General features: G+C 37.9%; 1 protein-coding gene across 1 annotated transcript in view; it reads right to left on the reverse strand.

The window, feature by feature from the left end:
- Nucleotides 1-9,326: 9,326 nt before the first annotated feature.
- LOC149564127 (eukaryotic translation initiation factor NCBP-like) overlaps nucleotides 9,327-22,241 on the reverse strand; it is a 43,770-nt gene continuing 30,855 nt past the window's right edge. The window contains exons 5-6 of the mRNA XM_089827203.1: nucleotides 10,005-10,124; nucleotides 9,327-9,761 (exon numbers count right to left, since the gene is read on the reverse strand). Coding sequence (XP_089683329.1) covers nucleotides 9,630-9,761; nucleotides 10,005-10,124 — 252 coding nt within the window. The 3' untranslated portion in view covers nucleotides 9,327-9,629. The remainder of the gene's footprint in view (nucleotides 9,762-10,004; nucleotides 10,125-22,241) is intronic.

The raw sequence follows: 22,241 nt of genomic DNA on the forward strand, positions 1-22,241 counted from the left end.
TTCAGTGCACAATAGTCCACACACAATTGGAGGGTTCCATCCTTCTTCTTAACCAAAACTACTGACGATGCAAAGGGACCAAAACTAGGCCTAATCCATCCTTTCTCTAGGCGTCCTTGGATCATTTTTTATATCTCCTCCTTAAGCCTTTTTGGATGGTGGTAGGCTGTTGTGATGACGGGTTTGGCTCCTTCCTCCAACTCAATCGTGTGCTCAAATCCTCTATGTGGAGGGATGCCCGAAGGAATGTTGATGAAGATAGTACTATGCTCATCCAACACTATGTGAAGCTCATCATCCTGGTAGTCAAACTATTGTCCTTTCATCAATTTTGTTGATATCAAATATTGTGCTACCCAAACAATGTCATCATGTCAAAGAATAGCTTCCATCTGTTGTGTTGAGATTTCCTTCGGCCCTCCATCTGACATTCCCCTAAGAACCACCTTCTTTCCATCCACTTCAAATGAAAACTCCATTCATTTGAAGCTTTGTGTGTACTCGTCCAATGTTTTCATCCATTAGATACCAAGAATGACTTCCATGTCATCTAGATCTACTACAAAGGAATCTTCGGTCACAGTATGGTTTCCCATGGTAATGCTAAGTTGTGGGACCAAATGGGTACATGATAGGAGGTATCCTCTGGCTACCTTGACTTGGAATCCCACATTTGTCTCCATAGTTAAACCTCTTCATTTCAGTGATGAATTAATGAAATTAAGTGTGGCCCCACTATGCAGCATGACTATGACCCATTGTCCTTGGAGAGTTCCTTGTACCTAAAAAATAGTACACCTCGGAGTGCTCGCAAGAGCAATGGTTCCTCCTCGATGTACTAGTGCAGCAATCTTCTTTGCATGATTTATGTTTCCCTCTTTCGCAATTTGTTGATCATCTTCTTTGACTCGTGGTTCCTCATCCTCTTCACTATCCGACATCACCTCTATATAATGGATCTTCCCCTTCCCTAAGCATTGATGTCCTGGTTCCCATGATTCCTTACAATTAAAACATAGCTTTCTCCTCCTCAAATCTTGTCACATAGCTTCATCTATTGACTACTTCTTTGGAGGGGGCTTGTTGTCTTTCTCCTTCGAAACAATGGGTGGCTTGGCATGTGAATAACTTTTAGAAGAAGTGGATGTTGCCATGTCTCATGCCTTTTGGATTGCTACCACAAGTGTGCCAAGGTTAAAAACCTTCACCCAACCCTTTAAGGGTTCGATCAACCCATCCATGAATAAAACAAGTATTCTCTTTGAAATGTTTGTCACTAGTACTGATAGCCTCTAAAATTTTGTAATGTAGCTCTCTACTAATCCAATTTGCTTTAGTTGTGCCAACTCCTTGAAGTTAAGTTCTAGATCCCTTCCGTCAAAGCGGTCAATAAGTCTCTCCATGAACTCAGCATATGAAGTGATTCGATCATGACTGAGAGTCACCATCCCACGGTGCCACCATTCATGGGCAATTCCCTCCAAGTAAAGTGCTGCATACTTGATCACCTCTTCTTCAAGCATGGGGTTGAGCTGGAAGTATGTATCAGCCTTTTGAACCCATGCTCATGCTTATGTATACCTAGATCCATCAAAGCCTGATAAGTTTATCTTTCCAATCGTTCATCTAATGTAATCATTGTAATTGCCCTACCTCCTAGAGTATCTCATCCACAAATCCACATAATCCTTGAAGGACAATTTTGCACCAAATCCGGCATCAAACCAGTCTTGATGGAATTGCTCTTGCATTTCAAGGAAAGTAGGCTCTTGTTCCCTAGGTTGTTCCAACCGTCGGGGAAATGTTGGCATCATTGGTCGTGTGTGGGATCACTCTATGTGAAGCCTTCCATTGATAGAATTGTCACCATGCCCATTGTGTCCTCCATTTGACCTTCCTTGTGCCAAAAGTCGGAGGGTCTCACCAATTTGATCTTTGCCCCTTCGCCAAGGTCTCACTGAGCTGTCATTGTCCATTTAACAAGGTTTCACTGAGTTGTTGTTGTCCACTTGTCACCTCCCTTATAAGTTGCATCATCTCTGTGCTTGATTCACCCATTCTTCCTACTGATCAAGATCTTGGTGACATTTAATATCATCGACAAGTTGGCAAGATCACCAGCTCTAATACAACTGTAATGTCCCTTACTATGTATTCGTCCGTCGATTTCCAAAATGACGATGGGGAGCGAATGGAAGTGGTCATATGACCTGGTGGGCAACCCACGGGAATTTGTATGTATAAAGGCAAATGTCAATAGGGGTTGTACGATGGAAGGTGGGGGGAGGAGTACAGTCAAACTAGCATTGTACATTGTAGCACGAGGAGACAGTCGTATGGATGTGTTCAAGAGGCCATACAGTATGAATGTTTCATGGCCATATAGTTCACAAAATAAGCAGGTCATACGATGGGTGTTTAGAAGGTTGTGGATTACAAGCAAGGTCGTATAGTATGATTATGGGGTTGTACAATAGATTTCAGAGCATCGTACAGTGGAAGGTGAGCCATACGGTATAGTTTATGGAGGCGTTAGTGTATGAATGCATATTTGTGCAGGTGAAGTCATGTCATGATGGAAGGTGAATTCACTTATTACACCATGAATAAGATAAAACTTGGACAAGAATGGAAAGAGAACACAAAAACATTTAATTAATATTTTCCAAGAGATGGTGCTCCAATTTGCCAGATCCAAGCGAAGTAATACATGCAACAACAAAATAGGGTGAGCGTTAAATCCCACCGAAATCGCATGAGCCAAATAGGGAAGATCTTTCACTTCCGAAATAGCGAACAATCCAAAACTCCAACAAGAATTCTCAATACATAGAAAACAATCCAAAAGCGTACCTAAAACAACCTACAAGACAACCTTATAAAGGGCTCCGAGGAAACTTCCCGAAGGATTACAAAAATAGCAATAAGCCAACAAGTACTAAACAAAAATAAAGAGTGGGCCCGAGAGATTAAAACATTGATTCTCAGCCACATAACAAAATATTATTATTTAATAATATTGGGGACATTACAAATTTAACATTTTGCTCGGCCTTTTCCCACAATGGGGCATCTATTTGACCCCTTATACCCCAATTTTCTAAACTTATCAAAAGCCAAAATTTTATTCTGAAGGGCCAACTTGGAAAAGATCCCCACTTTTGGGATACATAAATTTTCCCAACTTAAATATGAAGGAATGTTGGTTCTAGGTCTAATCATTTTCTTGCAAAGATAGGCATATCCTTCTTTAGTGTTCTTATTACAAGTTTTCAAGTCATCCTATACCAACATATATGTTCTCAAATGAAAGAGAATTCTCTGTGCTTGACGATCACTTCAAGATCTTTTCTTTCCTGGTCCAAAATGTTAATATTATATAGGAATTTACATTTCCAACATTTTCATAGGTCACCATTCAATATCTCAATGTAATCCCTTACATGTATAGTCATTTTTTTCTTAGATGATAATCTTACAATTAAACATGAAGTTTTATATTCTAGAGCTCCTCGGTAGTTTCCTTATTCCAAGAACACTAGTAGGTTAAGGGTTCTTTAAGTATTTATAATAAAAAATTCAAGCCCATTTCAAATGAGGGCTTTTAAATATCCCCCATATATGTTTAGCACCAAGAGCTTTAACTTGATCATAAATATTTTTAATCCCAAAACCTCCTTCCCCATTGGATCTACAAATCTTGTCCCAAGTTCGAAGAGATAGTTTCTTTTTTTCAACAGAGCCTTGCTCAAAGAAATATCTCAGTGGTTTATTCAAGTTCTCTCTTTTCGTTATGGGAAGGTTGATGCAAGACAGTTGATAGATAAGCATTGCTAAGAGAACTGATCTCAGCATAGTTATTCTTCTAGTGGAAGAGAGATACTTTCCCTTCCAAGATTCAATTCTTTTTTTACCATGCTCTAGAAGATCATCCTACAGGTTGGATGATGTTACCCAATGTCTAATGGTAGCCCTAAACATTTGAAAGGCAAATTACCTCTCCCAAAATTTAGAATTCTACAAGATTCTCTTTCTAAATCCAAATTAGTAGTAAAGAAGATCTCATACTATTCTTGATTAATGTCATGTCTCGAGGCTCGACAATACATTTCCAATATTGATTTAAAATCTTATACTTCCCTAGCACCCCCCTATCCATACAACATTTTATCATCAACAAATTGTTGATGAGTGGTAGGATCAACACCACTGGTTATGCTTGGTCTTCTTAAAGAAACATTTTTTTCTTAGATTTGTTAAGGACCTCCCTTAGACTTCCACCATCAATATAAATAAAGGGGGGGACATAGGATCCCCTTGATGGAGTCCTCTTGAAATAGGAAAGGAACACTCTAGAGACCTAGTAACTAAAATTCAAACTTTGGGGTGAAGACACTCTCGAAGATTAAATTTATCCAAGGCTTTGAAAACCCAAAGACATCCAAATATTTGCATAGGAAGTGTCAATCTAATTTATCATGACACTTACTTATATCAAGCTCAACAAGCATCCTAGCATTACCATTTTTTGAAGGGAGTGTATTACTTCTTGAGCAATGATGATGCCATCAAATATAGATTTGCTCATAACAAACCATGTTTTTGTTCCTCACTAATAAGGGCAGCGAAAAGTTTCTAGATCCTATTTGCAGTTATTTTAGTTAATAACTTTATATATAAAGTGTCACATAATGCAATAGGCCTAAAATCATAAAAGCTTTCCACTTTGTCCTTTTTTAAGAATAAGGGCCAAAAAAGTATTATTAACTTCTTTAAGCAAGCCACCAGAGTTTCTAACACCCTCTAGGGTGTCAACAATTGCTTTACCATAAAATGCCAACACGTCTAGAAAAATCGAACAGGAAACTCATCCAATCCAAGTGATTTATCTAGGCTCATTTGAGCAAGGGGAATTCCAATTTCCTCCTTGATAAATTCTACCATTAAGGCTTTATTTTGATTAGAATTAATTAATCTTGGTATGTTTGCCATAATTTTATCCTGGTCAATGCATCATGAGCCCTCCCCACTATTAAGGATATTCTTAAAGACATCTACTGCCTCAGAGGCAATAGCTAAGTAATCCACCAAGGTTATGTCCTTATTTATTATTTTAGTTATTCCATTATTGCTCCTTTGTTTAGTGCTATTATGAAAGGACTATGTGTTTCATCTCCTTCATCCAACCAAGTTTCTCAGGACTTTTGTCTCCAAAATATGTCTTCTTTAGCTAAAATTCCTTCCTATTTTGCCATTAATTCCTTTTCTTTTAAATACAAATTCATGCATGATTTAAGTACTTTTGAATTAACTTCTCCTAATTAATTTTCTAATTCCAATTTAGATTCAAATATATTACTAAAATGTTATTTTGTTCCATTGGAGTATTTGAATTTAATTATCTTAAGCTTCTAAACTACTTAATATAATTTGGAGCCAGAAACCTTAGCCTCATTCTACCATTCCTCAATCTTATCTAATAATGAATCATCATTAAGCCACATTTGCTCAAATTTAAAAGGACATCTAGGACCCTTATCTAACAAAATTTTAAGTGGGACTAGATAGTGATCAAAGCCTGAGAAAAAAAATGCCTCAATTTCCAAGGTGGAGTTAAACTTTATGATTTCTTTGCTATCTAGATAAAGCCATTTTTCATGTAAAAGCTTTATCTTTAGTTTCTATTTCAATCAGTGATGATTTATCAACCCAGTGATTAAAATCAATTGTACCTTGTGAAATTTTTTGATAACCACTTCATTTTTTTAGTTACTCAAGATCTGAGTAGTTAGTTGTTGACTACAGATATTGGTCTATCACAATCCAAGTTCACCTTTGTTGTGATTTAGAATTGGACCATAAACATTTACCAAGAGAAACTATAAATTACTTAATATACTAGTCACTTGGCAACAAATACAAATTATTTTCAATCATGTGTTGATGAAGGGAAATTACCCTTGGATCCTAGATAATGATGAAACCTCCAAAAGCCCTTGTTGCCAAGTTGCGAAAGATTTCTCTTCGCCCTAATTTCTTCTTAAAAATAGCTAATTCGTTTATATCAAGCTTAGTTTCTTGAATTAGAAATAGATTTTCTTTTGAAATTACTAATAATGCACTTATTAGTGTTGTTCGTTAGTGGCATTAAGGCCCCTAATATTTCCATGTTAAGAACCTCATGTCTTCTTGGGAAGGACCTTCCCCTTTCCTGCAAAGAAGATATCAATTAGCTTGGTTCCAACTTCAACCTTACCGTCCTTGTTTCCAAGTTCTAATGATTATCTCTCTTTCTGTATATTTTAGCACAATATTAAGTATCCAAATCTTCATCGGTTTGGTTAATACCAATAATATTATCTCTGTTAGCTAAATTACTTAAATCATTCATTATATCATCCCTTGAGTAATCATCTCCACCAAATTGCAAATGCTTGTATGCTAGTAATTATTTTTGAAATTTGACTTCTTCCACATCCACTAGTTCCTCAATGAAGGTATTAATGAGATCCTTCGTTAAGGTAGAGCACAAAATTGTTGGATACCTATCCTTTTCTAATTTTGAGGTAAAGATTCCCCTAACTCTTATGCACTATTCATGCCAGAGTTACAGATCTAGTTGTGAATCTACTTGCTAAGGAGGTTTATCCAATGCTAAATTCTTAGGAGATACAATAGCATTCTCAGAGTAGCCACTCAAATGGGATTCCAAACAAGGATTTGATTCAACATCTACATTTAAGTTTTCAATGGCTTCATCCTTGATAGTAGGAGAGCAATTTTCATAGATATTGGGGGTATTAAGACAATATCCCCCTTCCTTCACCTCTTCCAAGATAGGAGTCAAGTCTTGTCCAAGATTAATAGTTGAAACATTAGCAAGTAGGGTAGCCACTCAGATGGGTTTCCAAACAAGGATTAGATTCCACATCTACAATTAAGTTTTCCACAACTTCATCCCTCACAATACGAGAGCAATTTTCATAAATATTGGGGGTATTAAGATTATATCCCCCTTCCTCCACCTTCTTCCAAGATAGGAGCCAAGTCTTGTCCAAGTTATTATCTAAAAAATTTAAGCCACCCCATTTTGATTAAATTGGATTGATATATTATTATCCACATTGGACTACTCCATACATAATTTGTCTATAATTCTGAGAGCAAGATTTCCTACTATTGCTTGGATTAGGGGTGCTTAGCACAATCCTCCTCTAGATTTCCTACTATTGCTTGGATTGGGGGTGCTTAGCATGATCCTCCTCTTCATGGTCCCCTAGTATACTTGGTATACTTCTAGGTATAAGTAATATTTAGATTGATTAGGTATATTATAAATTAATCAAAATTTTAACATTTGTAGAAGAGCTAAAGTTCTCTCTGAGACCTTCAAACCCTCCCAATAGATTTCCATTTTTTGATAAAATATGATTATGAAGTTCAAGAAGAAGATTGGTAATCATTAACAATTTCAAAACGTTCATTTCTTATTAAAAAAAATTAGGCTCAAAATATGGAGACTATTCCCAAATTTTCAAATGGCATCCTTCCAAGAAAGTAGGGTTCCCATTTAATAACTTTTCCATCATATTTAAATCTTTACAATTAATATACAAGAAATCTAGTTCAAGTCTAAAGATACTACTCTGATTACCTAAAGAATCCTTCAGCCATTACTCAATTCGATCTACGGAGTACCTCAGGCCAACACCATTATGCAAAGAGAACATTGCTCTTACAATATTTCCAAAGGCCTTCCGTACAAGCATTATTCAAAATTAATGTTTGCATTTCATTCGTGGTGGGGGGAGCACCTCCATGAACCGAAGAGACCATTGGGACTAAAAAATTCAACAAATGCTTTTGAGAATGCCACTACCTAGATTGATCATTGCCCCAGGCCCTTTTGCAAAGATTTAGATTGAAAATGTTGTCAATGGAGATGCCTCTTGACTAGAAGAGCTTTAGGATTAGCAAACCCACATCCTAATGGGACCTTGTTAGCTCCTAGTGCAATTTTGACAATTCACCAAAGATGGGGATAATCCACACTCTCCTGCACCATCTTGCATCACTAAAATCTTCGCCAATATTAATACTTTCTTGATTAGGTTAGGGTTTGATGGATCTTTTGTCCTTTTTTGCTTATTGCATTGAGCCATAGATTTTAACCCTAACCATAGCTTGGGGTAATCCAAATGGATCTTTTTAATCATTTAAGTCATTCCCAAGCTCATCATCTGCCAGAATATTGAAAGAGATTTTGCAATAGAAAGAATTATGAATCATGTATCTTGTTTTTCAAGGATAAACAAATCTTTGCCTCTATGCCTAGAAGCAGAAAAGACCGACAAATTTGCAAAGTTCGCGTAAGGCAAAGCCTTTTCTTTCCACTTGGTTTAGTTTGTTTTTCAACCTAAGCATTACGAGTCATTTTTTAAGTTATCATTGAAAGACAAAATCTGAACTAATAGATATTTGGTAAATTCGTTGGGGGAGAAATCAAAGTTTCCCCAAACATTTCACAAGGCCTCCCCTATGACAAAGGTTGGGTGTTTTATTTAGATATCTCTTGGCAAAAGAATTCCAATTTACGTTATGGCCTTGGTTGCAGCCCAGCCATGGGGAGCTCAAATTGGACACTCCACTCTGCCTCAATAGAAATCCTTGCCTGAAAATTTGACTAAGTATTTTTTAAAGTTATAAGACACAAGATCCTAATTATCATATCAAAGCATTCACGATTTCTTTTGTAATTCTTGGAGTTCATGTGGTTTTTTTAAAGCCTCATTGGAAACCTTGTGGATTGGTTTAAGAATTTGGAGAATGGAATCGATGATGAGAAACTTGAAAAATGCATTAAATCAGCTTTAACTCTGAAGTCAGAAACTCAAGTAAATAACTATAATACAAGTCTTTATTCAACTCCAATGTAACATGATCAGTATTATATGTCACTGCATCATTGCAGGGTGGGAACCTGGAGACTTGGAACGAAAACCATCATGTCAGTAAATGCTCTACAAGTTGAAGTAACACATGTTTCCTTTTAGTTCATCTAATCAGCCTGTTGAATTTGTAAAGCATATGCCAAAACACATTTCCAAAAAATGTCAAGTACGTTCCTATTTAATTAATTAAGACATTAGCAATTCTGTATATTATGACCTCCAATTTTAGCTTACAACATTATCTAAACTCTGGTTCAAGATTTTGAACATGTCGTTCTAAGCTGTGGCCAAACTAGCAGCATTCTCTATTGTGACTTCCATCATTAATTTACCTTAACTGGAATATCTTGAATCCTGCATTAGCTTATACTCTAGTTATCTGGAAAAAAATTAACCCGGTTTTTCATGTGCCATACATAACAAATGTCCTCTATAAGTTGAACTGTGAAATGTAAAAGAGCAATAGTTGTAAGCTAGCTGCAGACTAGAATTTCACTGATGGCATCAAGAGGAAGCAGAAAAAGCTGCTGTAGAATAATATTGATTTGCAACATGCATGATAAAGAAGGATTACTCAAAATTCTACCACAATAATTTTGAATCCTTCACAGTTCATTTCCTAAAAATCTCATAACTACTATACTTGAAATATTGAACACACTAGACACTCGTCTGGATTCATCCCCTCAACCATGTGTTCCTGTATGAGGAATTATCCCGCAGGGCTGCATCGTGTGGCTTATACTCCATCAGGTAGCTTGGAGGCAATTGAAGGTGTTTCTTGATTGAATCTCTTAATGTCATTACTGCCTGTTCACCGAATACAAACATAAACCCAAAAGCCAAATTTATATAATGCAATACCCATGAGATACACTCTAAAATAGCTCAGCAGAAATCATTCAGCATGACCCAAGCTATCAGTAATTAAACTGGCAAAAGACATTCTAAGCATCTTCATGCAATCAAATGATATCTCCAAGAACATTGATTGATGTATAGTACACAGATCCCAAAATATACTATTAATATTCAATTTCATCTATTGCTCACCTGGGAGTCAGAAGCATTCCTATTCCAAACACTCAGAATGTCCTCTCCAAACCGGATACTTAATACAATTCCACAAACATTATCACCATAATCCAATTGATCTCCTACCAGTGCAAGCACCTGAAATATGCATATGCGTGAAGGTTCATGCTCATTAGAATAAAATAAATATCAGAAGTATAGCTACAAAGATGACAACAATTGGGATTTTTCTGTAAAGGTGGACAACAGTGTTTGGATGGTATTGACATTTGTGACTGAAAACAGCTGACCATCATCATTGATTGTTTTGAACTCTATTCTTAATTTCATTGCTGTTCACGCATAATCCTGTCCGCAATCTATGGGAACAAAATTTAGTTTTGTAGGTCAAGTACTAATTGCTACGTAAGGTGAATTATTTTCATATGAGCAAGATGAGTAACCATGTTGAAGAGTACATGTAACTGGATATTAAACTATACATACAAACAATGACAGCCATTATAACAATCCAGCCAACACATTCCAAATTACTAGAGAAGATCCCGTTATCTTCATACTCACCATTCCACAAGCAAGGGCAGGAAAGCGTCAATAAAAGTTAAAACTGCTAATCTCTGAAAACATGGTCAGCTCTTGCAGTTGAATTCTGAAAAGTGTCATTCTTCTTCATCGCCATTCAAATACTTTACTCTTGAGAAAATAACTTATGGAGAAACAGTGTAAAAGAGCATATATTTATCAACATTGTCAATCCAAGTTTTCAATTCATCATCAGAATAAGAAGAGATTGTGCATATGTTGCAAATTAGAGCTCCTTAGTTAGATTACACTAGTTTTTACAACTATATCAAAAATATTATATTTCTAAAATAGCCATTATCACTTTTTATAAAATTAACAATTAATTCATTAATACTAATTTGATACAATGCCATACATGTTGCATCTTCAGCACATTAGAAATTGTTCTCCATGAATGATTTAACTCCAATCCTTTTCTCTATTCAAGCTAAGTTACTAGAAGCTTCAATTTAGCCCCAAATCCCGATTCTGGTGCAAGTCTGACTCTGATTCCTTCCGGATGCTGGCTGGGTATCCGGATTCCCTGTTAGTTTTGTAGATAGATCATAGAACCCACAGGGAATTCAGATGCCTAACCAGAATCCGGAGGAATCTATGGGCATTCAAAGCTGTGGTACCCAAAATGGGGCCCATATGTCACTTTTTAACTTGTTGAAATCTAAAAAGCATTTAAACCCACAGCATGCATTTGGTCATTTGATGATCATTCATATCTCAAGCATTTTTCACCATTTTTGCTTTGTTCTACAACTGTAGCATTTTTCTTCAAAGGTGAAAACTACAGAGGACTAAAACCCAAACCAAAGACTTAGGAATCATTAGGGAAGGCAGATTTAGTGGTCACATGTAAGTGAATATCCATCTTATTCAAGTTTTTAATGAATTTTTCAGAAAAAAAGAAAAAATCAAGTTTTAAGAGAAGTTTTGAATACATTTTTATACTTTGTATGCATATTAAAGGGGTTATATGCCAATTCTTTTTTTCAATTAATTTTTTTGCAATAATGTATTTGAGTTTCTTTTCCATTTCAGGTTCATCATTCAGAGTCAGACAAAATGGCTGGAAATGGAGTAGAAGTTCTAGTTCAGTTTTGGGGCAAAACCTTTTTAAATTGCTGTAGGTTCGCTGCTTTGTCTTTACACAACAATGATGAAGGCAGTGCCTATTGGTGACAGTTATATTTGGTGGTGTATTTATTGCAACGTAGAGTATCTGAGCTCATACTATCAAATGAAACCTCACTTCATTCCTAGCACTGGAAAAGAAATGAAACCTTTTAAGGAGGGAGATGGGAACCAGCTGCCAACTCATTTAATCCTGCCTTTATGCTACAGAACAAAACGAATCTGATAGGAGAAGCAACAGAGGAAAGACAGTGACTACTCCCCTGCCTAAACAAGCTCGAGGAGACCTCCTAGTGGTTTGTTAATATCTGCTGGCTCACATCCTTTTGTGCCAATGCCACCACCTTATGAACCACACAATGTTCCACAGAAAAGAGGTGCATTAGATGTGGCCTTAAAAAATGAAATTAGAGAGGTTGTTGATTAAAGAATTGCTCATTACTTATATGTTAGATCACATTAGTGGAAGATTTTCGGTTACTAGTATTTGCAAGACACCTCCTAATAATGTTAGTACTAGGCATGAAAAGGTGCAAACCACCCTATAGACACAACTGAGAGTAATCGAGGATACAAGGGCAGAAACAGGTGTGCCCATCATTTTTGATAAATGGACTAATTGCAAGAATAGGCCTTTGATCAATGTTATAGTAGTTCACCTAAAGAGGTAATGTTATTTAAGGCAGTGAATTGTGTAGGGCAAGTTATGTTAGTATTATAAGGTCCAAGATTACTTAGAGGGGGGTGAATCACTAATCTATTAGATTCAAACTTTTACCAACTATTCAACCCAAATCAGATTTATTCATTAATCATTCAACCACATGCATTCAAATTTAACTTGTGAAGTAATAAACAATGAAACACATAATCCATCCACAAAACACAAGAACACCAAATTTTTTCATGTGGAAACCTTGGTCAGAGAGAAAAACAACAGTGGGAATTAGCACCCATAAATATTTGTACTCTTTTGAAGTATGCTCAGTTAAAGGCCTAGCCCTATAAGGAGATTTTAGTAATGTCTGGTTAAGAGCAAGCCTTGTTAGGAGTCAGCCGGTTAAGGGATATGCCTCTTATAGCCTTGTTAGGAGCTTTACCCTGTTAAGAGTAACCTTGTGAAAGGATTTAGAACTCAAATTAATGAGCCACTCGGTTAAGGGATTTAATTTCAGACCTGTTACAATCCTACTCATCCTCTTAGGAGTGACCCAATTAAGGGATTTAGCTTGGAGACCTTGTCAGGATTCAAAAAGTGAGATGATCTAAGAGTAGCACTTCTTCTCTGTTTGTTTAGATCTAGTTAAGTACAGATTGTGCCTCTTCTTGTAGATAGCCAGCACACTGCTTGACCACACCATGCATTCGCGATCCACAACTCTGCAAATATATCAGACTACAATATAAATACATTCTTCACTCGTTGAGGCAGCTACTGCCTTAACCAAAATGTATTACATTTGAATATCACTATGGCCTGCCAAAACGAATTAACAAATGCTAATCCATCATTTTACAATCTTTGTCGACTTCCAAATTCAATCACACATCAATCTGACCAAGAATAACTAGACCTTTTCACTTTTTCCAACATACATGCATGCTTCCAAGAAATTTGATCACCACAAGCAATGGGAGACCATATTATTGATCCATGTCATACTGCCACATTATCACAATGCCTTGATCGCAAAAAGATTCACTAGAGTTGGTTTGTTGGCTCCTGATTTGACGAAATTTCAACTAACAAGTAACTTTAACAAAATATGCCTAAGGGTAGCTAATTCCTATTATCAACATAGTCGAAACGAACTTGGATTCTCAAGACTTAGCTATGGCTGCTCGATGGTCTTCTGTTAGCACACTTTGGCATCAGCGGTATAGGCACTTAAATATGCATTATCTCTCTCAGCTTGCTCAGGAAGAGCTTGTCCTTGGTTTGCCAGATATTCAGACTCAGCAGCTTGGAGTTTGTGATGCATGCCAAGCTAGGAAGCAACATCACACACCTTTCACCAGTGGCGATTCATGGCGAGCTTCTCAGGTACTTTAGCTTGTTCATACTAATATCTCTGACCCTATGGCCACTCCTTTTGTTCTTAGGTTTAGGTATTTTCTATTGTTGGTTGATGATTTCATTAGAAAAATGTGGGTATATTTTCTTAAAAAGAAATCAAATGCATTTCTTGTCTTTTAGAAGTTTAAATCTTTAGTTGAAAAAGAGTCCAGGAAATCTACTATTACTCTTAGGTCAGACAATGGGGGGGGATTTTGTTCTAATGATTCTCTAGCTTCTTGGATACTCATGGCATCAAACGCTAGTTAACCACACACCACACACCACAATGGAACAGTGTCGTTTAATGTCGGAACAAAACAATCATCAAGCTGGCTCGCTCCATGCTCGAACACAAACATATTCTAAAGAAATTATGAATAGAAGCAATTAACACTGCAATTTATCTTTTGAACCAATCGCCCACAATGACGGTCAAAGGTAAGAGTCTGGAAGAGGCTTGGTCAGGTTGCAAGCCCATAATCGATCACCTAAAGTTTTTAGCTCCCTTGCTTTTGTTTGGATTCCTGATGCGTCACGGACCAAGTTGTATGCCAAGAGTCAGAAACCCATGCTTGTTGGATAGAGTAGTCCTCACAAAGCCTACATCTTGATCAACACTGAGACATCTCGTCTCCTGTACGGTCGTGATGTAGACTTCGATGAGCAATGAGGACCATTCATGTCTGTTTCTCATGTTCTTGATCCATCAAACCAACCTATGAAGGCTCATGATTTGGGAGTTAGACTTTCATTAGGTCCACCTAATGGGAGGGCTCAAGTAGCTCTTGCAGCTCCAGTTATACCAATGATCCCTATACAGACACCTCCAACTTCTCCTACAAGATCACCTAGATTAGTAGATGCTTCCCCTAAGTTTGATCCAGATTCTTCAGATGAGGAATCTGATCATTAAGCTTCTCTTGATACTAATCATTGAGCTCATTGATGGGAGAACTGCTCAAAAAAGAGCAAACCAACAAAGTCTGTTAACTTTTCTCTCATGGCCAACATTCACCAGTGTGTTTGAACCACAAACATATTTCGAGGCTAAAGAAATTCCAAAGTGGGAACACACCACGACATCTGAACACCAGAGCTTGCTGAAGAATAACACCTGGGTCCTTTCTAATCTTCCACCAGAGAAGAAACCCATTGGCTGCAAATGGGCTTACAAATTCAAATACAAATCTGATGGTTCTTTGGATAAGTACAAAGCTCTTTTAGTTGCACAGGGCTTTTATCAGCGTCAAGGTATTGAGTATGAGGAGACAAGGTATTGAGTATGAGGAGACATTTGCCCCCACTGCAAAGATGAGCACAATTAGATTAGTCCTACCCATAGCAACACAATTTGGCAGGAAGGTCCATCAGATGAACGTCAAGGGTGCTTTCCTAAATGACGTCAAGAGTGCTTTCATGTAGACCAAGAGGTCTACATGACACAACCTTCTGGTTTCAAGGTGATGATAAAGAACATCAGGTTCTCAAATTAGTGAAATCTCTCTATGGCTCGAAGCAGGCCCCTAGGGCATGGTAAATGAAAATTGATAAGTACCTAAGTCACCATGTCAGGTTCATTCATTGTATCTCATCATCAAAATCACTTTGGTGTTGTCATAGCTTGTTGGAGCCAGGATGAAAAGTTTAAAATTGTGGGAACAAGAAATAGTGGCCTTGTATGTCAGAATATTATGTTATGCTGGAAAGGTCATTTTTGGACCCAATAACAATTAATTAATTATATTATAATGGCACTTTATTATATTTTAATGTTGTGTGGAGGGAGCTTCTCAAGTGAAGTTCATTTGGGAAACTTGTGTCATTTTGATTTCAAATATGAGGCCATTTTATGGGAAAGGCATCCAATTATCTTAATTATTTTTGTTGTCTTAGTGACATTCCTGAGGAGTTTCTGAGTTTGTGCCCTTGCTGAAGTATAAGAGTTTGCTTTTCTGAGTTGTGCATTATATTTTGAGATTTATTGCTGTCTTCCATTATTGTTTCTTCTGTGGCTAGGAAGACTACTGTCTGTTGAGTTTATTCAATTCTACATTTATAATTTGGGGAGTTTGTCACAAAGGGCTTTGAAATCTGCATATAGATATCAGTGTTTCAGCATCGTGGTGAAGCCATTTCTTCTACATCCATTGGGCATGAGTTTCCTTTGCTAAGGTGGTGTTTGGTCTGCAAATTGGAGATTGTTATCCGCATTTTAGATGCCTGAATTCCCTAGTAGATTGGCATTGGGAAAACCCTACTACCAGGCGTCCATTATTACCTGCAAATAGGCATCTCTGTGCTGCAATTCTGGGCTTGATTTTTGGTCTATTTTATGTGGGACTAATTACCCACATTCGGCGGCTAGCTGGTTGCTACTGGGGGCTGCAATTTATAATCATTGGGCACCTAAATACCCTTGTGAACTACTGTCTTTGGCTCACATACTGTGACATGAGAATTAGTAACAGACCTGCTGCAACATTATTGGTTGGCATACATATGTGTACCATTGATGGCTAGTGTAAGTGGCGTCTAACTGCAGCAAAATTATACAGCTAAGGAATTGCAAGGTTCTTTCAATTGTAAAGTAAATTGTTAAATTGCAGTCTAGCTTGTTAATAAATAAATTCATTAGTTTGGTGTGAATCACTTATCATTTCAGAATTTTATATATGTGAAACTCATAAAGCAGTATTATTCAGTGTTTGGCATTCATCGATGTAAAATTCATAAGGTTAAATTTATTTGATGAAGTAAGCAGTTTATTGCATTCACTAGTATTGTGTTCAGAATTTAAAACATCATAGAGCTGCTTGCTAAGTGTTTGACGAAATGTCAAACAGCTGAATTAGTAGGGAATTGGTGTTGTCAAAGCTATAACCAGTTAAGGGTTGTTACAGAAGCAGTTCTTTCTCGTATAACTCCTTTTAAAGGAATGATATGTTAAAATATATCATTTTACCAGATTATTTTTGAGATAAGTCACAGGAGGCTAGTGAGAAAATTTCAGAGAGTTTCCTAGAGAATCTTTGGAGGATTTGAGTTTGAATTTGAGCTTGAGAGGGAGTGTTTATTGGCAATTTATGTGTGAGTGCTTTGTTGATCTAAGAGAGGGTTGGCTTTTGTGTTGGATTGCCACTGGATTACTAGAGGATTGGAGGACTTTGCTCAAGGTATGTAGAGTGGATTTTGATCTTCCTCCTCTTTTTATGGACTCTATGTAGGATTCAATCCTAAGAAATGAAACTATGTTTTCATGTGTGTTTGTATGGTTGCTATGACAGTGTTTAGGATTTCAAAGAGAATATATGTTTTGCCAACGTAGAGTTATCTTGCTGTAAATACTTAATGCTTTTATGGTTTAAAAAATGTCCCTTGCATTCTAGAATTGAAATAAGATCAAATGGAATTCCCTTGTGTGTGTGGTTTTCTTTCCATTCCCCAGTAGACTTGTTCTAGTCATTTAAGTTTTGCACATGTCTGATGTTTGTGTGAGGGTTGACTATCTTGGTTTCTTAAAGAAATTTGTTGTGAGGTTTTCACACATCGCCCCAAATTCTTGGGGACCCCCTTTTTAATCGCCTTTAGGGCCAGTGGAGAAGGTTAGATGTATTTTTCACCCGGTTTCAACTTGATTTTCCAGAGCTATCAGTTCTATCCTTAGGCCGAATAAGTTCAAAATTGATTTCAACTTGGCAGGATAAGATTGTGAATTTTGTACTTAGACGATTTCTTTTGAAAATTTGGATTTAATTGTAAATTTGAATGATTTTCAAATAGGGAAATTTTTCGTTAGACTTAGGTTCTTGGAAAATCTTATTTTTTTTGGTGAAATAGAATTTAATTTTGTAAGATGAAGTTAAATTGCAAAATCGATTTTTACTCTAGAGGCAATTTTATTTTGTCATAAAATTTTAATTATTTAGCAAAATCGATTTAGAGGAAAATTGCAAAAATTGGCTTTAATAGATTAAATTTGCCTTGAAAGCTTTTGGTATTTAATGAAATTGGTAAATTAATATTAAGAAATGGCTTTTGGTTAGCCAAAATTCAACTTCAAGGATGTATTAATTAGCAAACCCTCATTAAATAGAAATTTTTAGCATCCCCAAGGCACCATTCAATTTCGTTTTGCAATTTGTGGTTAATTAGTAAATTAAAAGTGCAGTTTTCATTTTAGAAAATTAAAATTTTGGCAAAGTATTTAAAGTGGGCCACTAACTTAGCTTTAATTTTGGTTTTTTTTTTTTTTTTTTTCCTCTATAGGACCAAGTCGGCCAGCCTGGGAGGAAGGTGAAAGCTGCTATAAAGGGAGTCCCCTCCCATTTCATTTTCATCAATTCATTTGCTCCTCATGCTTGGGCGAATTTGAAGCAAGGGCAGATTTCCAGACTTGGGCGAAATTGGTGGAAGGCAGTTTTTTGGCGATTTTTAGGCAATTTCTCCATTGCCATTGTTGGGCGATTTGTCTAAGGGCCAGATTTTTTGCGTTTTTGGGGATTTTTGCTCCACTTTGTGGGCTGCGATTTGTGCCCTAGGTGGCAGATTTTACAGATTTTGCTCATTCTTTGCTTGGGCGAATTTTGTGGAAGGGCAGATTTTTTTTCATGCTTAGCCGAATTTTGTGGGGGCCGAAATTTGTGGAAGACAAAATTCTGATTTTCTAGAGGGGCTGCAATTTTTATATCAGATTTGGGCAATTTTGTTGGGAGAAGAGATACATATGAAAGTTTGATTTTTTGCATAGAAGGCAAGTGTTGGATAAGCTTAGAGGCTTTGTTTTCTAATTTGCAAAGGGATTTGTAATTCTTTGATGTCATATCCCGGGTTCCGAAAAGTTGCTGTAAGATTATTAGTTAAGGTGAAAGTCATCATCTAGAGTTGCAAGGAGTGCTTAAGCTGACATCCATTCTTTCGCTCTTTTCTAAGAATTGCACTACTTGGTTCTTCTTGCCTTTTGGTCCACCACTCTACCATCCCGTAATAGGGCGACGAGCATGGAGGATGATAGTGCAAGTAAGAATCCCAAGCGGGCAAACGCTAAGAAAGACAAAGAGGATATGACGCCCAAAACTTCCTTCTTCTCGAAAATGAAGAAAATAACCGATACTAATATCGCTACAGTGGACATGATACGGATGAGGGACAGACTAAAGGAAGGACAATCCCCCTTGGCAAAGAGGATATACAAGAGCGGAATTGTACATGCAGCAGCTTTTCCTCCTACTTTGCCTTGTTCGGAATTGATTATGGAGTGTGCATCCAGATTTGATCTAGACAGTAAATCCATCATTTTTGGCGAAGGGAAGAGAGTGTTGGCCAACATTGGCGAACAAGCAATTGAAGAGACATTTAATATTCCCCAGAGCAAGGGCATGACAGTTGTAATGGTGGATCAAGCGGCCAAATCATTTCAAGGTAACCAAGAGGCCTACTTCTCACATCTAAAGCGGAATTGGATACACGAAGGAAGGAAAGGAGTTAACAAATCAACAAGGCTTACAGTGGCAGATTTCAAGCCGGAATATGGCGATCTCATTGTTCTTCTCAGCCGGATCATGGGCCTAGCTCAAGCTATGCAATTCGAAAACTGGATGTACTTCTTCATTGATGAAATTGAAAAGGGAAAAGGAAAATTTGATTGGGCTAGGATCATAAGTGAAAATTTAGAGTTGCAACTTAGAACAGTTCAAAGCCAAAGGCAATTCTACATGGGATCCTATCTGTTTTACTTAATTGCTAGATTGTATGAGAGTCCGGAACTTAGGGCCTTAGGAGAGATTGGTAATGGGCCGGGGCAATATTTGGTGCATGAATGCTATTTGCAGCTTCATTTGCACAATAACAAGGATTACAAGATGTTTTGCGATGCATTCGCCATGAAGACAGTAAGGGTATTACAAGGGGCGCCTGCTAAGAGACTTTCATCGGAAGCAGAAGCAAGGATTAAGAAGTTTGGGAGTTGGTTCATCCAATTCCCGCAATTCACATACATTAGAGTGGCAGGAAGTACAGTTTGTCCCAAGAGGCTTCCAAGATACCCGCCCGACAAGGTAGTTTTGATGGAATTGGCTAGGCAGCTTAAGCACTATGATAGAGTAATGAGCAATGAGGGGAAAACAGGCGTTTCCTTCTCAATTATAATTGGCAATGATAGTTGCCCAAATCGGGCCACCTTTGAGGCTGCGGAAAAGGAATTGGAGTGGTATCATCTAGGATGGTACAGAGCAAGGCAAGGATTCGACCCTGTTGGTCTTATCAAGGCATCTCATGGAAGCGAATTTAAGCATGTTCCCACTATAGAGGACTTTTGGGCCAATGCAAAGGATGATTTTCACGTGAGAAAGCTAGCTTTCTCGAGATTGTCGGTGAACATGATGAGAGATATCAGATGGAGAGGCCTTGATATTCCCGATCAATTGGAGGATGATCGTAGTGTGTTGAGAGAAGACTATGAGACAGTAGTTGGAACAGAGTTGAATCCAGTGGATTGGGACGATCATCAGGATCCTTCCTTGGAGGCAGTCACAAGGACAGTAGATTTGCATACCGAGTCGTGGTATAATGCCAAGTTGAGAAAGCTACAAAGACAAAAGGTTCTCCTTATGAGATGATGAAGCCGAAGGAAGGTCTAGTAGAATCAATCGGACAGAAGGGTGAAGGAAGTGGCCGGCAACCGGAGACAGTTAGAAATAGCAAGAAGAGGGCTTTGGAGGTAGAGAAAAGCCAAGAACGTTCGGAACCTCCAGCCAAGAGACAGCGGGCAGCGCCGTCAAGGGAGAGTATAACTAAGGCTAGAAGCCAAGAGGTCAATTCGAGTGATAAAGGGGCCGCAGTGGAGGGGAGCTCTGATTCGGAATCAAGTGGCTACAGTGAAAGTACGGAGTACTCCCCTCTCTCGGAGAACCAGCAAAGAAATATGGCAGAAACTAGTAGAGAAGAAGATGGGCCGATTGATATTGAAGAGATAAGTCAGGCGTCTAAGGCCGTTGGTGATGCTTTGTTGGTCGAACCGAATCCGGATTTGGGGAGATGCACTGCACCACTATGGTTAAGGCAAATGCTTATGCCGAGAGGCGAGGTGGTAATGGCTCACGCAGTTGATGATATCCAAGGACTAATAGAAAAGGATGATAGCGAGAACCAAAAACAGATGGCAAATACGGTGGCAAGGGTAATCAGAAGCGACAGTGATGGTCACCGAAGGGTTCAGATTGCTATACCAACGGTCAATAAGGCAGCGGATGAGATTGCAGCCCAGGAGTACGAAATAGTAGAACATAATTTGGGAAGAAATACAGATGATATGGAATGTGAGGAGGTTTAGGAAGGCATAACATCAATCAGAGAAAGATTGAGGAAGGCAAACGAAAGGATAGTAAAGTTGGAGGCCGAAAACAAATATTGGAGAGATTGCCAGCCAATCCAACAGCTGCATCAGGCAGCCCTTCCTCAAGACAGCGGGAGCAATTCAGAAGAGGTATCAGCTCAGTTACATGAAGTAAGGGGTTGGATCTATGATACAATCCAAGATGGGCGAAATTTCTTGCCCTCCTTCATCTCAACATTCCAGTCATTGGTGACTGTTAGAAACAAATTCAGATTATTTGAAGAGGAATGGAAGAATTTTCTTCCCATCAAGGATTTGGTTATTCCTAGGCAGCAGGCGTTCATTAGGCTACCGGAGGCATATTTGGAAAGAGCCCGGTTGGTTGATGAGAGAGGATTGAGCATAATTGAATCTTGGTATGTCGCATTGACTACCAGATTCAGAACACTTGAAGAAATTCATGATGAGATTACACAACACGGCCCAAGCGTCGACACTTCCATTTCGACCATGATGAGCGACGTTGGGGTGGCGCTTGATTTTGAGGGTATTAGAGAGGAGGATGTCAGTGAGACAGGATTTGGATCGAGATTGGATGAGTTAGGAAAGGCTGCCGTCAAAAGGAAACATCTGAACACCCTTTCCTCACTCAATGCTTTTATTGGGTTTGCAAAGGAATATGAGAAGGATCACGAAAGGATACTACAAGCAGCAAACAGCGTGGCAAAGTCAGCAGAACTCCGAGCGAAGCACACACCTTGTCCTCCTATGGAAGAAGTTAACGAAAGGCTAGCTAAGTTCATCGCCTTAGCTAAAAGAACAAAAGAAAAAGGAAGAATTATATTAGAAGATCATCTTATGTAAGCCCAAGTGGCAACTTTCTCTTTCTTCTAGAATAGGACAAGTGTTTGTTTCTGATTGGCCACCATTTTGGTGCCTTCTCATTGGTTGCCACTTTTGTACTTTTTTCATTGGTCCATTGATGAGGTGGCATCTTCTCATTGGCCGATGGGGTGGCAACCCTAATTAGGGTTTTTGGATCCAATCTGGATCGTCGATCTTGTTTTGATCTCTACCGTCCATTGTATTTTGGACCTCTATATAAGGCCATTGGCTCTCATTTGTAAAGGGAGGGGGGTTGGAGAAATTGTTGCGA

Source organism: Cupressus sempervirens, chromosome 4 (assembly GCF_028749045.1).
Source record: "Cupressus sempervirens isolate cs-2001-9-10 chromosome 4, ASM2874904v1, whole genome shotgun sequence".
Lineage (NCBI taxonomy): Eukaryota > Viridiplantae > Streptophyta > Pinopsida > Cupressales > Cupressaceae > Cupressus > Cupressus sempervirens.